General features: G+C 34.3%; 2 protein-coding genes across 11 annotated transcripts in view; both read right to left on the reverse strand.

Annotated features, from left to right (window-relative positions):
• LOC135844663 (UDP-glycosyltransferase UGT5-like) overlaps positions 1-22,949 on the reverse strand; it is a 448,533-nt gene that overhangs the window by 356,435 nt on the left and 69,149 nt on the right. Inside the window, exons 1-2 of one of the 9 annotated variants that reach the window (XM_065362956.1) lie at positions 16,487-16,814; positions 15,717-16,227 (exon numbers count right to left, since the gene is read on the reverse strand). The exons of 4 other annotated variants lie outside the window; for them this stretch is intronic. In XM_065362956.1, coding sequence (XP_065219028.1) covers positions 15,717-16,227; positions 16,487-16,794 — 819 coding nt within the window. In that variant the 5' untranslated portion in view covers positions 16,795-16,814. Of the gene's footprint in view, positions 1-630; positions 1,487-7,817; positions 8,532-11,566; positions 11,811-11,920; positions 12,511-15,716; positions 16,228-16,486; positions 16,815-20,271; positions 20,783-22,949 lie in introns of those variants that run through there. 4 more of the 9 variants (XM_065362959.1, XM_065362955.1, XM_065362972.1 and 1 more) reach the window with 4 other exon arrangements.
• Positions 21,003-22,606, reverse strand: LOC135844671 (uncharacterized). Of its 2 annotated transcripts, none has more exons than XM_065362986.1 (2): positions 22,223-22,606; positions 21,003-22,154 (listed from the first exon to the last, which is right to left on the reverse strand). In XM_065362986.1, the coding sequence occupies exon 2, from the start codon at positions 22,152-22,154 to the stop codon at positions 21,366-21,368; it is 789 nt and encodes a 262-aa protein (XP_065219058.1). In that variant the 5' UTR covers positions 22,223-22,606; the 3' UTR covers positions 21,003-21,365. The 2 variants fall into 2 exon arrangements, with proteins under 2 accessions (XP_065219058.1, XP_065219057.1); XM_065362985.1 differs by having other exon boundaries at positions 22,241-22,603.

The following is a 22,949-nucleotide window of genomic DNA, read 5'->3' on the forward strand; positions in this document are numbered from 1 at the left end:
CGAGAGAGCCAGACTTTATTGCAACTTTTTGGTGAAACAACAAGACTTTTTGGTAATTTTTGCCAACAAAAAGCGAGGCGTTTGAGCAATTTTTGGAAAAACAGTGACATTTATAGCAATTTCTGGCAAAAATCACCAAAATGTTGGACCTTCTAGCAATTATTTCCAAAAAAACGATTTAAGCAACTATAGTGGAAAAAGAGAGACTTTTTTCCAATTTTTGTGCGAATAAGCGAGACATTTGGGTAATTTTTAAAAATTTTGAAATGAATGCAAAAAAGCAACAATTTTTAGGAAGAAACGAGACTTTTCCTGCAATTTTGACAAACGGTAGAATTTTTGGTAAGCACAGCACCTAAAGTTCAGCTATTTTAAATATTTTCAACATTCTGATGATCTGTGAACCTTTGAAAATCAAGGACAGCTCATCTACTTTCAAAAAAGTACAAATTTTGGATTTGAAGTTGAATCCGAGGGAAAGAACGAAGTCCTTTTTTCACTTACATACCCAGTGCGTAGGTATATTCTTGCCCCATACTTAAATTATGTCAATTCCAACAGAGAATAATTTCTTTGAGAATCAAACAAAACCGAACTACACCATATCCACAAAAATACATTTATACAAACCTGAGGCAACGGCTCACTCGGTTCAATATTCAATCCGCCAATTTCCACAACATTCGGAACCATAGGTCTGACATAATTCAACGAAAAATGAACATAGGAAAACATCAAGCTAATATTCTTAGCTACTTCTCTCAACGGTGGAGTACCAGGACCAAAAATCTCCTTCGAAATCGCATCATATTTTCCACGAGAGTCGCGAGTGAAAGCGTACAACGAGTACCAAAAGTACCAAGCATTATTCAATCTCTGCGAGAAGTTCATCTTCGAAGTATACCCGCTGAGAATATTCGGAATGTACGAAGGAGTATAAGGCAATCCCAAAGCATCACTTTGATAACCATTCAGAGCATTGGAATGAAAAGCGATACTAGGTATACCGAGATGATATCCAAATAGGAAAAAGAAATCCGTGTTGAAGAATTCCGCTATTAAAACGTCGTATTTCATCGAAGTATTCTTAAGCTCCATGAGAGGTCCACAATTTTTAATCTGGTTGTACGAAGGGAGAACGGTGAAAATTAAGGAAATTGTGCGAAAATCACGGTACACGGATGATTGCAATCGAGTGAAATTCGACATCTCGGAGGGTTTGCCGAAACACGCGGATATATCAATTTCGTGATAAAGCGGAATAGAGTGTTTTCTCGATCTCGAGACGGCCGAATAAATAGTAACATTATGTCCACGGCGGGCTAATTCAGTCATTAGAGAATCGTACACGATGTGATGGCTTTTCATAGGCGATGTGAACAGTCCTAATATATTATACGAGTAAACTGCAGGGCACAGCACACTTATTAAAATTAGAAACAACATTATTATCGCAAAAAAAATAAACTACGAAGTAACGACTTTATCTATCACAACGAGACGAGGGAATGGTTATGGCATCATAATTGCAAACATTCCACGTTGAATCTGACGAGTAGGTACTACGAAACTGGTTATGACTCATTATTTTCAACTTCAAGTTTACCATCAAGAAATCAGATTTATTGTCGTTCAAAAATTTAAAACTGTTGTTTCGAAAACGTAAAGGTATGAAAAACATTTTAAAAATTCATGAAACAGCGTTGTGATTTTTTTGTTAGAAATTTTTCATTGAAATATGTCAAAAAATTGGGGGCATTTTTCTGACTCCAAAAAATGACAGAAAAATAATATTTTCAAGAAGACTAAAAAAACTCGAAAAAAATTTACGAAGAATAAGCATCTCCAAATATACGAAAATGTCAAAGAATCTAGATAAAATTTTAAAATTCTGAAAAAAAAAACATAAAATAAGGCCACAAAAGCCCTTGAAAAAAATTACCTCTGGCACAACTCCAACATGTTTAAGATTAATGCCTCCAATTTCTATTACATTTGGAACCAATGGCCGAACACCAGTAATCGAATAATGAGAATTCACCAACGCAAGAGACGCATTTCTCGTCAATTTTTCCAAAACAGGAATATGTGATCCAAAATGACGATACGCTAATTCTTGAGCTTTTCTCGAATAAAACAACTCATCAGTTAACAGCATGATTGCCACTTCAACAATATTTTGAACTCTTTCTGAGAAATTCATTTTTCGATTCGCTTCGGAAAAAAAATGCTTGATATAAGATGGATTTTGAGGATTCCCATAGTCCCATGAAATCCAAGGAGGTAAGATGGGCACACTGATAACATGAATCACCGGAGCTTTGAACACAAACCCCAGCACGTCATACAATCTGGTATGAAAATATTCCCACATAACTAAATCGAACTTTCGATTGGATTGCAGTAATTTTTGAAACGATTCTACATTCAAGTAGCATTCTGCTGTATCAATACGTTTATAAATTTTACTCAACATGTCAATTAATCTTATCATACTGGTAGATTCCGTTGGAAAAGTTGCAAAGCTAAGATTTTTAATGGCACCAGAATTGCAAGATTTCAAGTCGATATCGAAGTAATTTGATACTGTAGTTTTTTGAGGATAATTCGATACTACAGTTACGTGGTGTCCTCGTTTGGCTAGTTCTAATAAAATAGGTTCCATGTTTCTAAAATGACTGTACGATTCGAATGGAGAAACTGCGAGGATGTGATAGGCCAAAATGCATTTTGACAATTGCACGAATAACAATAACGAACCAAAGAACAATTGGAATTGTAACAACATTATAAATAAACACTCTAATAAAATGTTTTTATACGCGAAACTTGAACGCAAGCTTAACTTTAATTCGAATAACTGAAGAAGTTTGGGTCATTGGGTGCTAAGATGGACAATTTTCATCCTAGTTCAATAAATAATATTGCAAATTGATAAGACCAAAGAAACATTAAAATAGGTTTGTATTATCACTTTGACATTCTATTTCGTTATTTCAGACATAAATCATCGCTCCTTAAGAGATAACGCAACAACACTTCTCGGGTAAGTGTAAATTTTTCCCCTACTACCACAAAAAGTACTTACTTCACAAGGAAATCACTTTAGATATCTAGCTTTTTACCTTTGCAAAAAATAACTCTTGAAATTTTATTTCCTATAGTCTTTTTCTCTTTTTTCTTCCAAATTTTCCAATATGTTGCCCCTTCCGTTCCCCTCCCCCCCCACAAATTCAAATAAACACGAAGCATTTTCAAATAAAAAAAATATATTTAGACGATATCATATCCGACCAAAAATCAATTTATACTTCGTGATGGTGAACTTGGAAATTTTCAAAAATGCCTCGAAAAAACTATAAATTTTTCAGAATTCGGTAGAATTTGACAAAACAATATTATATGTACTTCATTTCTGGCAGAAAATAAATATTTTATAAAAAGTGCAATGGTTTAAAAAGTTTTATCGCAGATTCCTCTCCCCCTTCTTCTGTCCCCATTCCACTCTCGTCTTCAATTTCAACTCGATCGATGCGTCTAAAGATTTTCTTGATGACCTTTTCGGATTTTTCCGAGAATGTAATCAAATTTCAACCACACCTACTCCTCATCCACCCATTTTGAAAAAAACGAGTGATTGAACGAACACTGAGGGGCTGAATTCAAAAAATAAACAGATAATTGAAGTCAGAGACTTTGAATTAATAGGAATCAATATTTTACATCATTTTTCATGGGTTTTCGCATTTTCTTCAAAATTGGTGGGAGGGGAAGTGGCATTCAAGAACTGTAACCAAAAAATGAATGAATACTTGAACTATAAGCCCGCTCGAAAATTTTACAAATGTCATTTCATACAATATTTTTGAAATTTAAAACACCCTTTGCGAACAAATACAAACCCAGCCCAATTTACCTCTCAGATTTTGTAATGTTACCTAAGTACCTCAATTGATAGTATAAATTTAATAAAGAACATTTTTTGTTTTCATGAATTTTTTCATCTGGTAACCTTAGCTATACTGTTTTCATGATTTTGTGATGCTTCAAAAAAAAAATATTGTCACTTAGGTACCTGGTACCTATCTAAATGAATTGATCAAAAAAAAATCAAACTAGTCGGATAGGAAAAAGTTACAATACACCTCTGGGGGGACAAAAAATTAATTTAGAGCTGAAAAAATTCACCCAATTTTACTCCTCTCTCTCCTATGCCAAAAATTTGTATAGTTGTAACATTCAGTAACAAACTGGCTGTACAAAAGAAGAATGGAAATCATTGAAAAAGAGCTACCAATAGAAGAGGATAGATGATATAGAAAAGGAGTGGGTATGCCTGAAAACTATTGTACAGAGAGCAGTAGAGGAGGTACTAGGAGAAAGATCAAGTAGGCAAAACCACAAAAAGCTGAAAATCTGGAACGATGAACTATAAAGAGAAGTGAAGAGGAAACAAAACCTTTTCCAGAAGTGGATGAGCTCAAAGAATGAACAAGACAAAATAAGCTACAAAGAACAGTGCCGCAAGATAAGAAAGATGATAAAAGAAACATGACAGGAACAATACAAAAGGTTTGTGGCAAACATGGAGAGGGATACATATAGGGTGGTTGCGGGTTAGATGCCCCTAGTTGGGGGTTAGATGCCGGTGTTTTGCGGTTTTTTGAGCCTTACTACCATAATTTCCATTGAAATGTTTTCAAATTTGCGCGAATCGGTAGAGCAATAATTCCTCTATATTATACTAGAACCGCAATTTTTTTTATCCATTAGTTTTTTTGCAATTTGAAAAAAAAACAAGGTCAGTTTTTGACCGGCATCTAACCCGCACTGACTGGCATCTATCCCCCCAGTGCGGGTTAGATGCCGATTTGGTGTGGGATAGATGCCTCTACCCAAAACCCACCCAAAAAAGGCTCCTGGAAGATTGAATTCGATGAAATTCTTTCATTTCATGCACAACAAATCAAATGAACATCAAAAATTCACAATGGAAGTTCAATTAATCAAAAGATAAAAAAGGTGTTTTTGAGAATTGACAATATGTGTTAAAAATGAACGTAATTCCAAAAATTGACCAAGCCAGTTGAAAATATTTTAAAACCCATCATTTTTGGACTTTTTGCTGCAGTATTGACAAAAAAAAATTTCACCTTCCTCACTCCCATTTAATTACTATGGGTATCTATCCTGATCACAAAAACCGGCATCTATCCCGAAATGATGGGTCAGATTGCGAGGTCAATTTTCATACCAGAATTGAAACATATTTTCGTAAATTTGCAAGAATATGTTAGTTCAAGGTATATACTTATGCGTGAGATACTTACATGCAGTTTTTAAACACTTTTTCTGGAGAAAAAATGAGTTTCAAAAATTACATGAAAAAAGTATCACTGGTTTTACTTACACAAATTTTTTTGTTTGCATATCAAACCAGGTTAACAATAACCGTCACCGATCAAAACTTTAACACAAACTATGTTCACCTTAAGGCATAGTCTGTGCTAATCAGTTTTCAGAAAGAGTTGATAGGGAGCGATTGGTGACCACACCGGCATCTAACCCGCAACCACCCTAAACTGAAACCAAAAATGTACAAAATAATCAAAAGAATATTGGAAGATGAGGTACACAGAGCCAATATTGCCCCACCAGACTGTGAAAAATGGTCAAATACTACGCGAACCTATGGAGTGATGCCAACAATGAAGTCGAAGTGGCAAACCATGAGGAGAACAAGTATGAGCCATTCTCTTGGGAAGAACTAGATGGAGCATTGAAAAGCTCCAGAAATGGAAAAGCCCCAGGCAGCAATAAGTTACTAACAGACTTATTCAAGAATGCCACAATAACAGTTAGGAAGAGACTGCTAGCTATCTACAATAAAATACTATCAGGCGCTACCATACCCGAAGACTTCCATACTACAATTGTAATACTCATTTTCAAAAAAGGAGACCAAAATGACCCAGGAAACTTCCATGAAATTAGTCTACTAAATGCTGCTTACAAAATACTAGCAAAGATGCTAGCAAGAAGAATCAAGATGGGATATATGCAACAAAGCTGCTGATGGAGAAGAGACAAGAATATAACTAGAAACCCACATGTGCTTTGTTGATCTGGAGAAGGCGTACAACGGAGTACAAAGGAAGAAGTTGTTTGAAATCCTGAGGAAAATCAAAGTGATCAAACGAATAGTACCTATGCTTAATTGAAGAAATATATGTACATGGATAATGTATAATAAGAGTAAGATCTGGAAACCCGGTCAATTTTATTGGACAAATTGGTAAAATTATTAAATTACTTATTCACAATTTTTTTGGGGGGGGCCTTCCTGTAAGTTATTAGCCAATGGATAGGTTCAGATCTTCATTTTTTTTTAACTACATACTAAGTAAGGGAAATTTTAGTTCAAAAATATCATAATAAAGATGAGTACATGTGAACAGATGATTATGATAAATAGTCACAAATAATTATTAAGTAACCCGAAATAAAATGTTGAAATGTAAATTTTCTGATTTATTACTCACCGAAGGTATTGGTTTCGCAGGCGATATATTAATGCCACCTACATCGATAATATTGGGAGTTACAGGTCTGGATCCAGAAATAGTAAAATGACTATTGACCAGCACAATACTGGCTTCACTTTCAATCTCCTTTAATGATTTACCATTCAGGTCGAAATATTTCTCAGCGATTGGTTGAGTAGACCATTTATCAGCAGCCTCAAACCATATAATATTCGTCACAACGTTGGCAAAATGCTGAACCCTTTTTAAATACGTACTTACAAAAATTATCATCATTCAAAGTGATTGAATTCTCTCAATAATGTATTGAAACTACTGCTTGATATATATGTATTTTTACCTCTGCAAAAAATCCATCTTCCAACTACAACCACCCAAAGGACTTACGACAAAGGCAGGATTCACGTAATCGCCGAAATTAATGGCATTATTAGGAAACATGATATTACTGCTGAGATAAATAGAAGGTATACGATATTTCTCCGCTATAGCTGAACACAATCGAGACATGAACGCTTCGGTGATAAATAAATCGAATTTTTCATCCGAATTGAATAATTCCTGCACTGCCTCACTCTTCAAAACGTTTTCGAACGATTTGCCCACTTTCACCATCATATTCAAATCAACGATTACATTGTTCACCGAATGTGTGATAGGAAAAAAACTCAAATTGGAGTCGTTCGATTTTGTAATCAATATGTCGCGGTAATTTTCCGATTTTATGTCGGAGGAAAAATACGATAGGACGGTGACACGATGGCCCATTTCGGCTAATTTGAGAAAATACGGTTCAAATGTTTTCGCATGGCTAAAAGATCGATGAGATATCACTGCTAAAATTTTCACTGACACTGTTGGCCGAATTGAGAAAATTATGGCGACACAAATCGCGAATTTTAACGTTAAGAGTAATTTCTGCATTTCGACAAAGTACGAGTAAATGTAGGTAAACGTAACTGAAAAGTATGGTTCTTATACAACTGTACATATAACTATCTTCGTTTTGAAAACACAGTACTCGTACGAGTATGAAAAAAATAAATTTGGTGATAAAAAACTGAAAACGAGAAATTAATGATTGCAAGGCTTATCTCGAGACTTGAACGCGAATAATTCGTTAAAATAGGATGAAGACTATGTAAACACATAAAACATAAATCACAGCAATCTCGATAGCCAGTTATCTAAGCTTTTCTCATTTTCAGTTATGGTACGTCATAAATTTTCACGATGAAGAAGGAGAGAGATTATTCAAATGCTAAGACTCACCTTTGGCAGCGGTTTACTCTTTTGTATCATCAAACCTCCAACCTCCTTGACATTAGGTGCCAACGGCATCGCCCAGTTAATCGAATAATGAGTATTGAACAACAATAAATTCACGCTGTTCGCCAGATCTTTCATTTTAGGCACAAACTGATTGAAAATTTTCGGCGCCATTTCATCGAAAACTCTACGACTGCCAATTTCATAGTAAAAATTGCCATGAAAATGCAGCAAAGCGTTGATCAATCTTTGGAAAAAATTCATCTTCGAAGTATATCCGCTGAATTCTACGGGTAAATATGAAGGACTATTCAGCAATCCCATCAATTCATGATGCCAAGGAAAAGGTATATGCGAATGAAAAGCAACAATTGGCGCATCAAAACGTTTTCCAAACAGCAAGAAAATATCATAATGACACATTTCAACTATAAGAAGATCAAATTTTTCGTCGGTAGAATTCCACAAATCCATTAAAGGTTTGCAACTGATGATTTGTTCATATTTCGGAATCAGTTGTAGGGCCCCAGGAACAGCGACAAGGCGATTAACGTCTAATTTTTTCATTTGATCCAAGTCCCAGGCCACCGAAGGACCAAAACAGTTGGAAATATCAACGTCGTTGTAATTAGCGATAGTATACGTTTTTGGGAAAGTATTGTAAACTGTCACATTATGACCGCGATTAGCTAACTCGATCATCAAAGGATCAAAAGTACGATAGTGACTTATAAGTGGGAAAGGAAATATACCGAGTATTTTATACGAATTCGCGCGATCCAAAAAAATCACAAATATAATCAATTTCAGCATTTTAAGAAGAGCGTTTCGAACACCGATTTGTCGAATAATGCCAAGCGGACTGAACAAAAAAAATATACAGCAGGGTTGAGTTCGGTATTGATCGAATTCTCAGCTCATAAAGTTTCATGGCAATGTTCAAAAAAATTGGCTACCCATTAAATTTCAAATACAATAGGTATAAGTATCTTATATAAAGCATAATTAGGTATGTGACCAACTTGTTGACTATGAAGCATACTTATCAGTTATCACATTCTGCTTCCGATTTCTACGTTCAAATGTGATTAAAATAAGCTCACTCGCGAATTGTTATTTCTCTTTTTTCACATGCATTTTAAAATTATTTAATAGGTACTTAATTAGTGATTTTAGTAATTAGGTACATAATCGGGCAGGTACTCGTAGAAAAAAAATTACTTGTCATTAATTAGTTCAACAGGAAAATTATTAGTTATTGGCCATTGGGGCTCTTAAGGAGGAGATTATGACGTAGGTAGTGAAAAACTGCAAGCAATTTTACTACTATAATAATTGTTGATATGATTCTTCTTCTCAAAATATCTTTTATGCATGGATCCAATGATCTTAATCCTCCTTCGCCCAGAATCGAACCATTTTTTCGAATTGAAATTTTACCAAAGTTAATAAATGCAGACGAAAAATGATTGTTTAAATGATGAGCAGAGCACTCATACCATACTAAAAAAAATTCCAAGCGAAAATAAACCCAAAAATTTTATTAACGAGGGAGGCATCCATAGTCGAGGTGTCCTAAGGAACATTTCTAGCCCTTGTCCTCAAAAAAAAAAAGTGGCCCTCCGAAATCGCAGATTTTGCGTTCCAGCATAGGACATGCACGAAATTTTTCAAACCGTACAAAAATAGATCGAAAGAGCAGACAAACAATTATCACCTGTCAAAATTTCAAGTGCTTAAGTGCCTTTTTCGATTTTTGGTGAATTTTTGAAAATCAAAGTTGAGCCAAAAATGAGGGAAAAAATCAAAATTTTACTAAACTGACTTAGAAAACTGAAATTTGGGATATACCCTATTTTCGACCTGCCAAATCGATTGGAAACTGTTCCAACGCGTTTGGAGCAGTTCTGGAGCCTCCAGTAGATTTTTGAAACTTGAAATTCCCACAAAATTTCATTAAATGGAATTGGAAATCCGAAATTCAATAGGAGGCCACGTGCTAAAGTTAATATAAAAAGGCACAGGAGGCTCCAAAATGAATTGAAATTGCCTGGGTACGCTTCGAAAAAAAGCCAAAAATGGGGTGCCAACTGAATATCATCTTTCTACCTCGAACGAAGGCAGAAGTGTCAATTTTTTAAATTTTTCAAATACGAAAATCGATGCACAAAAATATGTTTTAAACTGAAATACGCCGATTTATAAAAAAAAATGGCGGATAATTAACTTATCGGTCATTTAAGATCATTAACAAGCACCAGTCTCGAGTGCACGTAATTAAGATTCATTGAACAGGTTTAATGACGTTTTTTGGATAATTTAAATTTCCAAAAAGTAGCTGGAAGCTCTAAAACTAGGTACTTGAAACCACCTGCAGTCGACGCGGAGTAAGTTTCGGCTTTTCAACTCCATTTGATAAATTTTAGTACAAACTTCAAGTAACAAAAATCTGCTGGAGACTCCAGTAATTTTCAAAAGGTCACTGGAGGCTCCAACATGACTTGAACCCACCTGAAGTCGTCTTAAGAGGGTGTTAAAATTGAAGTGCAGAGTGAATTTCGGCTCTCCATCTCCGTTTGTTGAAATTTTGGGGAAATTTTCAAGATTCAAAAATCTCCTGGAGGCTCCAGTAATTTTCAAAAAGTTGCTGGAGGCTTCAAAACGACTTGAAATTCACCTGTAGTCGACTTCGTAGACTATTGAAATTAGTTAATAGAATGAATTTCAGTTTCCCAACATCCATTTGATAAAATTTTGTGGGAATTTCAAGATTCAAAAATCTACTGGAGGCTCTAGTAATTTTAAAAAAGTCGCTGGATGCTCCTAAACGACTTAAAATCCACCTGCAACCGACTTTATCGCGTATTGAAATTAGTTTGTAGAATGAATTTCGGCTTTTTAACTCCATTTGACGAAATTTTGTGGGAATTTCGAGTTTCAAAAATCTGCTGGAGGCTCCAGAACTACTTTAAGCGATCTGAAACAGTTTTCAATCGATTTGGCAGGTCGAAAATAGGGTATAAGCCCAAATTTCAGCTTTCTTGATCGATTTGGTAAAATTTTGATATTTTCCTCATTTTTGGCCTTTTGATTTTCAAAAAATCACCAAAAATCGAAAAAGGCTCTTTAGAACTTGAAATTTCAACAGGTGATAAATGATTACCTGCTCTTTCGATCTACCTTATGTATGGTTTAAAAAATTTCGTGCAAGTCCTATATTGGAACGCAAAATCTGCAATTTCGGCTGACCTGTCACACAAGGAAAAATTTTAGATGCTGAATTTAATACTTACCTAATTTTCAAAAAAAAAAGGTTTTCCATCTGTATAATGGTCACAATTTTGATTTTTCGTCATAAAAAATAGACCAAAACGTTCAGCACTTGAAATTTTGTTTTCTGGAGTACTATTGAATGTTTTTTCTTTTTTTTGTCTGGTCTAAAAAAATTAATTTTTCACAATATAAAATTCATGCCAGACTTCCAAGATCACCCTTTTAAAATCAAGAATTTTTCACGACTTTTCAAGTTGGATTATCTTTTATAAAATAGACAACCAGCTACATATTATAGGTTAGTCCTTTAAGAATGTTTTCAATTTTTAAATAACTCCATCGTTGAGTTTCAAAAAATATTTACAATAAATATTTTAGGAATACACCGAACTTGAGAATTTTTTAAAAAATTTCTAACTCTCAAGACAATCAACTCGGCATTAGAAGTTGCAACCAAAAAAATATTGAAAAATACTCACCATAGGTAGATTTTTCTTAGATGCCAAATTTATCCCACCAACTTCTATTACGTTGGAAGGCACCGGTCTCGATCCAAAATGTGTGAAATGGGTATTAACCAGGGCGAGACTAACTCTATTTTCAATTTCTTTCAACGACTTGCCATTCAAATTGAAATATTTTCCGGCGATTGGTTGAACAAACCATTGATCGTTGAGCTCAAACCAAATAATGTTGACGACCACGTTTATAAAATGATCAACCCTGAACAAATGAATCCACATAAGTATAAAATTCATACCTACATCTCAAATCAACACACAGCACTGTCTTCCAATATCAAATCAACTAGATACTCGATAATTTACACATACCTTTGCATAAAATTCATTCTCCAACTCTGACCACCTAAACGAGACACAACAAAGGATGGATTTATGTAATCGCCCAAATTGATCGCGTTATTCGGGAATAAAATATTGCTACTGAGATAGATCACAGGCACGTTGTAATTTTCAACTAAACCCAAGTACATTCTAGACGCGAAAGCCGAAGTAATCAGTAAATCGAACCGTTCGGTCGAGTTGAGCAAATTCTGTATAGATTCCTGTTTCAGAGTTCTCTCGTAATCTGTAACTGTTCCAGTCAAGCCGTGCAATGTCTGCAGTAGCGATAAACTTCCCAAACGCGAAATACTCAGCCTACTTGAGGCTGACTCCATCGAACCTTGGATGGAAATTTCGTGATAATTGTCCGAAATGAAGTGGGTAGGATGATGGGTTATAACGGTGACATTACGACCACGTTCGGCTAACTTGAAAATATATGGTTCGAAAGTTTTCATAAGGCTGCGACCTTTGTGAGGTAACGCGACGAGGATTTTCACCGAAGTTGTGTTTCGCACAAAACACGCGAGTAGGAAATAGAATAAAATATAATATTTGGACATTTTTAAATGTTACAATATTTCAACTGTTACGCGATTAAAAAACAGGCAATTGTAGCCTAGTACTGTTCGAAGCAATCACCAAGTCGTGAATAAAAATAAGTACATATATTCAGCTGTTTAACGCACTAATAAAATGAACGAAAACATTACATGCACCATTGCACGGTCAACAATATTTTTTCACCTTATATCGTAATATTTCGTACAATTCCATTCACAGAGAATCAACTACCTTGATTTCCACATATTTCAAATATGGCTCAATAAAATTAGAAGTGAAACTCCGAGATAAAATAGTTGAATGAACGATTATGAGTATAACTGTAGATATAGTAAGTCTATAGGTAAGGTATGCACAAGTGAGTAATTAGTAGGTAAATTATTATAAAAAATATGTTTATCAGAAAGCATTGATGAAAATAATATTGATTCGATGGAAAGGAAACAAATTGCATAATAACCCATCAATAATATGAAACAGGGAAACCCTATTAAACGTATACGAGTAAGTACCTTAGAGTCAAACCCAGAATTCTCCACTTTTCACCATTTTGAGAAAAACGCAAAAAACTGATGAAAGGTGGGAATCAGTAGTAGCAGGTTTCTAATCTCGCCTATATATAGTGCTTCGGGTAACAATAGAATTGACAAAAAAAATGTTTTTTTTCAAGTCTTTCCATAGCAGTAATTCATGATACCATTTTGGAGAATTCTGGTTTTGACTCCAAGTCTGTAAAAAATATCGAAAATACGCGAAAATGCATGATGAAATGAGGGATAATTCTAGATTCAAGTCTGTTGAAAGTATCTCAAGGTTGTTTATAGTCGACTAGAATGAAAAAAAAAATGTTGAAGTATTTTTTTTTTTCAAAGTTTGACTCGAACTGGGTACTTTGGACCCCCTAACCATCATGGTATCGAATGGGGTAAAATGTTGAATGGCAATTGATGCGTACCTACTAACTGTACCCAAAACTCTCATTTTTGAAAATTTTGGACATTTTTCGGAATTTGACTCTGACCCGGTACTTTGGACCCCCCTGACTGCGTCATTGTGTTAGATAGGTAAAAACAGAGAATGGCGATCGATGCGTACCTACTAACTGTACCCAAAACGATCATAACCTCATTTTTGAAAAATTTGGAGAATTCTGGTTTTGACTCTAAGGTACTCTTGTGAAGTCAAAAAATAGACTCACCATAAAAAAACACTACCTATGTACTTTTTATCTTTCAAAATACGAATTTTCGACAGATTTTGCCCTCGCTTTGTTTGGGCTCATGTGTTTTTTTTTTCAAATTGAATTTTAAAAAAATTATAGGTAGGTACTCGCATATTATTCAAGTTTTAAGAAATGTTATTAAGCTTAAAAAAATGCAATTTTCACATGAAAAAACTTAATTCTCAAATCAAGCTTTTGCCCTTGCTCAGGTCTCGTACTTGGTTACTTTTTCGTCTGTTTTGGGTAATAAAGTCACTTTTTTGAAAAATTTAAAAACGTCAATTTTTGCAAACATCTTGAAGGGAATAAAAAAAGGCCAGCTTACTTGGTACCTACTACCTAGTACCTACCTATCTCTTTTTGTCAATAATTCTCACAACGTTTTTATTTTTTCTAAAATTGTCAAAATCCTTCTTTTTGCAAAAAATTGTAAAAAAATCCTCGGTTTTTAACAAAATTTCCAAAAAGAGTCGTTTTTTCAGAAAAAATTTTGAATTAGGTATTACTTTTTAAAAAAATTGCCCGAATGTCTTACTTTTTTGCCAGAAGTTGTCAGAAAATCATTCCTTTTGTTAAAATTGTCAGTCTCGTTTTTATTTTTCCAACAATCTTTTTCGTCAGGAATTGCCAAAATCCTTACTTTGCTGTCGACAAATTGTCAAAAAGTCTCAATTTTTCATCAAAAAATTTCGAAATAAGCGGTTCAACTTTTCAAAATTAAATACATTTCAATTCGTAATACATTATTTTGTTGTTTTTTTTTGTAATTTTTTTCAGTATTAAAATGTTTTGCTCGCTTTTCGTTACTTTTTTGATTACCTACTTTTCAATCACTTTTTGGTTACTTTTTAAAAAATTTTCGGGTACTAAAATTCATTTTTGGGGGAAAAATTGAGTTCGAGTCCTGCCCTCGCTTCACTTGGGTCTGTTTACTTTTCATTTTCAGAATTAAAATGTTAAAAACTCATCATTAAAATTCTAAAATTTTGGATCAAATGAAATTAATGAATTTTTCAATCATTGTTTTTACCTACTTCTCAAAACCCGAATTTTTGAAAAGCTTTTGCCTTTGCTTAGTTCAGGCCAATTATAATCTCTAAACTAGTAAAAAAAATACCAGTTCAAATGGGAGAAGAAGGAGTCCCCTCCCCTTTCATCGAATGTTCATTTTGAAAGTGGTATATTTTAAATCATCATTAAAAATTACATCGACCTTGATAGGTATATAGATTTTTACGTAATTTTTAATTACAGTCGCACTTAAAACTTCAATTTTGAAATCAGAACTTTCAATGATAACGTCCAACTCGTAACTTTTGAAAACCTCAGTGAAATGGCGGAGAAGTTAAACTCTCCTGAAGTTGAATGCTACAAGATATCGAAAAATTAACCCCTCCTCCCCTTGGGACACTCTTCCCTCGTATGAGCTGAAGACAAAAGAACGGTGGTTTTCTAGTTTTGATTTCAGTTGAATCGATAGACACTAGACAGCCAGACAGGACGAAATAACCCAAAGAAAATGTTTTCGAAATATGAAAAGGGATTTTCAAATTTCCAACTACCCGGTGTAAGTAATCATTCTAAGTGAGCTTGGATTTCAACGCAAAATCTTAAATGCTCGTATGTTTAAGTACTACTTTTTGCAATTGGGCCATTTTTCTCACATCAAGTTAGGTAGAGTTGAAGCGGAAAAAATACCATATAAAAAAAATCAAAAATAAAGATTTCTATCAGGTTTGGTCCCTTTGGTCAAAATCTTTCGATTTTTTTCCAACAGTATAATCCACCTACAGGTACGCAAATCTCAACTCAGGATCGGAGAATACTTCGGAACGACAGACATCTCCAACTCTTCCAGAGCTGAACATACTCGTAGATCACACACCAGGAGATTATTCATAAACCCAATTCCCATAATTATAATCGAAAAATACTACTCGTTTAATTTCAAGAAGAAATCAATTATCAATACATAACCAATATCACAAAAAATCCTACCTGAGGTATCGGTTTACTCTCCTTAATGAACAATCCTCCAATTTCAATCACTTGCGGAATCAATGGCCTAGGTCGATTATATGTGAAATGCGTATGAGACATCGTTAAACTGATATTTTTAGCGATATCTCTCAAAGAAGGCACATCCTCGCCGAAATATTTCTTCTTTAGCTCTTCGTCTTTACGATAGAAAAATATTTCAAATGCGAGCGCATAAACGACCAAAGAGTACACGTTTTCGAGCTTTTGAAAGAAATTCATTTTATCGCCATGGGGTGAGAAGTGACACGGAATATACGAAGGAGTAATAGGATTGGCGATGTCGTAGGATGCCCAAGGCATCATTACGCTGGAGCTCAAGGTGATCATAGGTACTTTGAATTTATACGGGAGAGCGTAGAAGAGTCGCGAGACGAAAGTTTCGGTCACCATGACATCAAATTTCTGATTCGAGTTCATAAAGTTGAGGAAATTTTTCGAATTCAAGATGCCTTCTGTTTCGAGCAGATCCCTGTAAATTAGATGGAGTGGTTTTAATTACGTACCTTACCTACACAAGGATAAGGAATTCTGTGAATTTAAAAGTGCTACCAAGAAACTGCCACTTGAGTTGAAAAAAATAAGTAGGTACTCGTATTATAGAAAATAATATTCCCATGTATGACACACTTCCAGCAGATGACGCTACTGATAAAATCGATCAAAAATTTGTAAAGGCAGAGAAGCTTGGTAGCACATAAAAATTCAAATAAATACGATATTTCACATACTCGTATAATTCCTCCAAATTTTCAATATCACTGACTGGCAATCGTTTGAACATGGAGAACGAAACATTACCAGTGGAATCGAATGTATCACTGTTCACATCTACGTGTTCGAAATTAGGCACCTTTTCTTTAGGAGGAAATCTACTGATAACGACGACCTGATGCCCTTTTCGAGCCAACTCGATCATGAGAGGCTCAAACACCATGTAATGGCTTAGACCATTATGAGCAAAAACACCCAATATCTTAGCTCCATCGCTAAATTCCAGAACCGAAATTAAAAACGAAATTAACGCGAAAATTTTCATACTTGCGAGCACGTGATTCAACTACGAACAAGACGAAGATAATGTAAATTTATACGAAAACAGAAGTCAGCACGAACATCCATTACCAATTGCCAACGAGTAATTAGAGAGATAAAACTGATAACTGATAAGGTATTCAAACAACACTTATAAAATTCAATCATCTTTTAGGTAGGTATTTCACTAAACAAGTTTACTTGTTGAAAAGACGTGAACAGAACAGGTTGGCGATAATCAACCGAAACGATGACGTAGGCAGATCAACAGGTTGTTCAATTTTCTCAAAACGAGAACACTCTTCGTCTTCTTACAAGGGAACCTCTCGAGGTGTCCATCTTCGATCTGAACGAGATGGCGTTTATTGGAAAGAGCATGGTCTGAAATCTCTACAACTAAAATTTCAGCTGCCCAAATCAATTTTTCATAAATTTTTTAGAAATTCAAAATTGAGTATTTTTGAAGATTATTATGCTTTTTACACGATTTACAGAGTTGTCAAAATTGATTTCGACGCTTTCTGGGGAAATTAAAAATCGCGCTGGAGGTTCCAGACTGGCCATAAATTATGAAATTTGGTCTGAAGGGAGTTGATATTAGTTTAAGGGTCAATTTTCACCATTTTTCTGAATCAGAATCAGGTAGGTAGATATAGGAACATAAAAAAAAAATAAATGACCGAGAATGATACATTTTGAATCTTTTAAAAAATCAATTTGCACAGCAGAAATTTTGGTTATGCGGGTTTCAGTCCACACTCTTCCCAAAAATCATGATTCTGTTCAAATCTAAGGTGGACATCTGGAGAGGTTCCCTTGTTAGGGACACTTTTATAGCAAAAAATTGTGGAAAGTAATGTCCTGAAGAGCCCCCGAGAGTTACCCCTCCCTCGCCATTTCCTTGATACCGGTTTACATTTTTATACGGAGCTCCCCCCCCCTTGAAAAATAAGGTTGCCTACAACTTTTTCGGCAAAACAATCGGGAGAAAAGATAAAAGGTCTTGAAAATATAAGTTTTTGGTTTGTGCGAAAAAATTGGAATGAATTTGAAATAGGTAAGTAACTGGTAATATCTGGTAGGTTTTTGATAAATCCAGAGGCATAATCAAGGGAAGGGGGTTGGTTCGGAAGACTCGACCCCCCCCCCCTCCCAATGGCTCAGGGAAAAACTTTAGATTTCTTGCGGGTACAAATTTTGGGAAATTGTACTTAAATCGACCGAGAAAGCGTTTAAAACAAAAAAAAATGATTGAGTTTTGAACATGAAAAAACATTATAAAACGCCTTCTTTAAAATATAGTTTTTAGTCAGTTTTTGTATTTTTATTGAAAAAAAGGAGTAAAAATACGTAGAAAATTGTTGGTGTTTTTATTTTAAACAAAAAAACGCTGTTTGATTTGTTTTTTTTTGCAAAAAAAAAATCAAACACTGATTTTGAACCTTTTTCAAGTATAAATTTTTTCACTCAGAAATTTTTTCAGAACTATAAGAACGAGTACAAAGATTTGCTGATACATACCACAACGAACGAATCGATTCGGTAGATCAAGAATAGGATGTTGTTTTTAACCTGCCACCTATGGGTGTATAAAAATAAATAATTGAAAAAAAGTTGGACCTTTCTCAAAACACCAATACCCCCTCCCCCACCACCCTTTTGATATGCTCTGGCTACGTCTCTGGGTAAATGACAGGTAATCTGTGGCACGAGTAAATTAATCTTGTTGCATTTCTAATTAGCAGGTTCTCACCGAAAGTACGCGCTCTATATTCTATTAAGGGAACTGGATGATTGGCCATGCCATTGCCATTGCTTTACTAGGACGAAAATTGACGATTGTGGTTCAAGATTTTCAATTATTTCTTCCATGAAAATCACTAAAATGAGTGGTATACTTATTAAAATGTTCAAAACATTTCTAGACAGGAAAAATTAACTGAGGGTATTTTTGAAGAACACTCATAGTCTATGGAATGAAATTTTGAAAATCTACAGAAGGTTGAAAACCTGAAATGACACAATAAAATCGCGTTTGGATGTTGAAAATAGATTCGGATGTTGAAAATAGATTCGGATGAAGTTGAATTTTTTCCAAATTTGCTAAATAATAATGAAAAATAAAAAAACGTTTAGAAATTGGATTTAAAAATTTTTTAAATTTTGGACCAACTAAATAAATTGAAAAGTTTGATATTTTTCTTCTGGCAAAATTTTTTGTGTGCCTATTTTTCTCGAATGAAATCCTTCCCAGTGTATTTGTTTCTACGTGAAATGCTTCCCAATTCAATTTTATTTTTTGGAGGAACACATACGTATGAATTTGGTTTCATACAGTCTCTTATTTTGAAAAATTAAAAAAAAAAATGATAACGAAATTCTAAAATTACAACAGAAGTTTCGATTTGAAAATATGTAAGTATGCTAAATAAAGCAAAAAACAATTTTTTTTAAAAATTGAAAATACTCTTTTCCACAATAAAATGTTCATTGACAGTTTGTCAATTTTCTGAATATTTGCCTACTGAGAAAAATATGTATCAATGATTATAGAAACAAAAACTATTTAAGTATCAACAAGAAAACCTCTATACAACTCATTGACTCCGATCAGGCTGAATTTTGGTTCATTGAAAAAATATTACGTCTTTTACATGAGCTATAAAATCGGAATAGGTAAGTACAGAGGTTTAATAAACTGCCATGCCAGAGTTTGTTTTTTGATTTTTCTAAAATTTTTGGAAACAATTACTAAGATAGAAAATTAATGGTCCATTGGTAATATTTTACACAAAAGGATAAAATCTCGAGTTGAAAAACTGGAAATTGGTTTGTTAAGGTATGTAATATCGAGTTCCTGAATCAATTTTGGCCACTTTCGAAACAATCTGCTGGAATTAAAATTTGTGGTGATTTTTCCACATTTTAAGTCAATTAGAGCAAGTGAAATGTGAATTTGAGGAAACGGATTGAAAAGTGTTATTTTCACAATTTAAAAACCTGGTACCTACATATTTTTTTTTTTTTTTGAATATGAAATCGGCTGATTCAGCAGAGAATCGCTGGATATTTCCTCCCTAATCCCAAAAATTGACTTCTGTCTCCCCTAAATCGATTGCGATTTTGTCAGGAGCTACGGAATTGATTCGAATATGGCGAATTTACGCAATTTCTTGGGGAAAAAATGCACAGCTCAAAACAAAAATTTGAGTTGCAGGACATGTTTTTTTGTAAAACAAAATTCAGCTCCATCAGAGCTGCAAACAAGCTTCACACTTTCCTTCGACGACGTCAAATTTCTAAGTACATATATCAGAGCTTGGAAAACACCTCAGAACAAGCCCCCTCTCCCCCAGCTTAATTTTAATAACAGATATAAAATGGGAAAGAGAATATCAAAATGGTCATCAGGTACTTTGAACTTGAAAAAAAAATTCGAAACAATAACCAAATTAGTAAACTCTACGAGCAAAAATCCTACCTGAGGTATCGGTTTACTCTGCGTAATGAACAATCCTCCAACTTCGATCACTTTCGGTATCAATGGCCGAGGTCGATTAAGCGTGAAATGCGAATTAACCACCATTAAGCTGACATTATTAGCGATATCTCTCAAAGACGGTACATCCTCGCCAAAATATTTCTTCTTTAGCTCTTCGTCTTTACGATAGAAAAACGTTTCGTATGCGACTACACTGACGACCACATTGTACACGTTTTCGAGCTTTTGAAAGAAATTCATCTTATCCGCTTGGTACGAAAAGATACACGGAATATACGAAGGAGTAATAGGGTTGGCGATGTCGTAGGATGCCCAAGGCATCATTACGCTCGAGCTTAAGGTGATCATAGGTACTTTGAATTTATACGAGAGAGCGTAGAAGAGCCGCGAGTTGAATGCTTCGGTCACCATGAGATCGAATTTTCGATTCGAGTTCATAAAGTTGCGGAAATTTTTCGTGTTTAGGATGTTTTCCGTTTCTAGAAGATACCTGTGAAATTGAAGGGTAAAGTAATTTTAATTATTTACACGGAGCAGAGGAGTGAAAAATGCCACCAAGGAGCTGCCAGATTAATAGTTTAAAAAACCATTACCTAAGTTATCGAATAGTAAAACTTTCAAGCCCTTACTTCATAATCTCAAAATTTCATTCGAATTCCCTCATAGGTAATAAAATAAATTAATACTGTTTTGCAAATTTGTAATGATGAAAAAGGCCAACAAAAATTACTTCAACATTCAAAAAAATCAGTACAAAATGCACGAAGTTCAGGTTAAAAAATTCAACAAATGAAAAACTTCTCAATGAAAATGGCAAAGAATTAAAATTAAAAATTAATAACAAATGAACAAAATAGGTATAAAAATTATACTAAATTATTAAATAAAAAATTCGAGACCAGTCAAAAAAATGAGAATATAAAACTAAAATCCAACTAAAAATAAAAAATGAAAAAATGAACTCCTTAAAGTGTCTATCAATCCACATTCATCAATCATCTTGAAAAAATATTGAAAAAAATAATGCAAATTTTATACACCTCTCCCTTGAAAAATCCTCTTCTCAAAAAAAATCACAAAAACTCCGCCAACTCATCTTTCCTCTCAATCAAACACAAATCCGACTCACACGCTTTGACTAGATCACAAATCTCTTCCGGTTCCATCTGAGGATGACTTTTCCTCAATACATAAACACCAAACCGTACCGGAATTCTATTTAAAAGACTGCTTATGAAATCGTTCGATAAAACGATAGTATTATTTCTAAACCGATCAACCCATAAATTCACGTAAGCTGAAACCTTCTGACCTTGATACATTGGATGTGAATTTCTCAAGAATTCCGCGTAAACTTTATACTGCTGCGGCATATTCCAAAACTTATTCAGAAAATAGTCTCTCAAATCTTCGTATCGCATCGAAGTAACGTCCTCGAAATTTAAATCGATCGCTGGCTTAATCAAGTAGAATAATTTTTGTTTACTTTGATGATTCGATACATCGTCGAATCTGTCGACATGATTCTCAAAAGTCTGTAAAAATTGAGCAGCTGAGCGTAGATCCGAGTCACCTTCGAAAGGTTTGATATCTTCGTAATACGATTTTAATTTACGTTTACTCATCGTCGTCGTGAGTTTTGAACTGGAAGTGGACACTTGGTGATTGAAGAAAAACGAATTTGGGCAACTTTGAGCCGGCAGTGATTCGAATGTATCGGAACGTAGGCGTCCCATTTCATTGCCTTTTAAGATGCTTCGATGGAACATGGACGATTTAAACTGCTGTTTATTCTCGGTGGCTGTTTTTTGGGAGTCCATTCTAATGCGATGTATGTGACCGTCGTAACATCGTCCGTACATCTGAAAATGCCACCAAAATTGTCGTAATGTTTTGAATTTTTATCGCGAATCGAAGTTACTCGTATTACCTTTATTTTTCTACTTACTCTGCTGCTTCTTTCAAGTAGGTATTATTTAAAGGAGAATAATACGCGGAAATTGAAAATAATCCAAGTGGTACTCGACTTTAATAACCGAAAAAATATCAATTTGAAATAATTTACAGTACGATTAAATTGAGTTCGACATTATTGACACTGACGTTCGAAGAAAAATGAAACACAATAACAATCAGTCTACGGTAAACAGCTGACATGAGCACTCAGACAACATATCAACTTCATTCAACATAAACAGGTATTGCAACCAGACACAAAAAATCAGGCAAAATAATGAAAAGTAGATAAGAAAAACAGCACTACGTACGTTTTATCGAAGCAACACTAGCTAGCTACATTTTCAGCGAAACATAAAAGTATACCTAAAATTTCACTTTCAAACTTACAAACCAAAAAATTTTTGGTTCAAAATTAGAAATTTTAACAAGACTTCATGACGATTTATTTTCTACCCATCGTGAGCAGATATATTCAATATGGCGAGTGTTGCAAATAGGCATTTCATCTTTGAAGAAAAATCTGATAAATTTATTTGATGTTATATGAGGTAATGAGTATAAGTAGGTATTGTTTTAAACACGCAGGTGGTAGACAGCTCGCATTAAATATAATGAAAAAATAAAATCGAACGATCTTAATCAGCTAATGGACAAAATATTATAGGTCAATGAACTTTACACAGAGTTAGACTTTCACG

The sequence above is a fragment of the Planococcus citri genome, chromosome 4 (genome assembly GCF_950023065.1).
Source record: "Planococcus citri chromosome 4, ihPlaCitr1.1, whole genome shotgun sequence".
Taxonomy (NCBI): Eukaryota; Metazoa; Arthropoda; class Insecta; order Hemiptera; family Pseudococcidae; genus Planococcus; species Planococcus citri.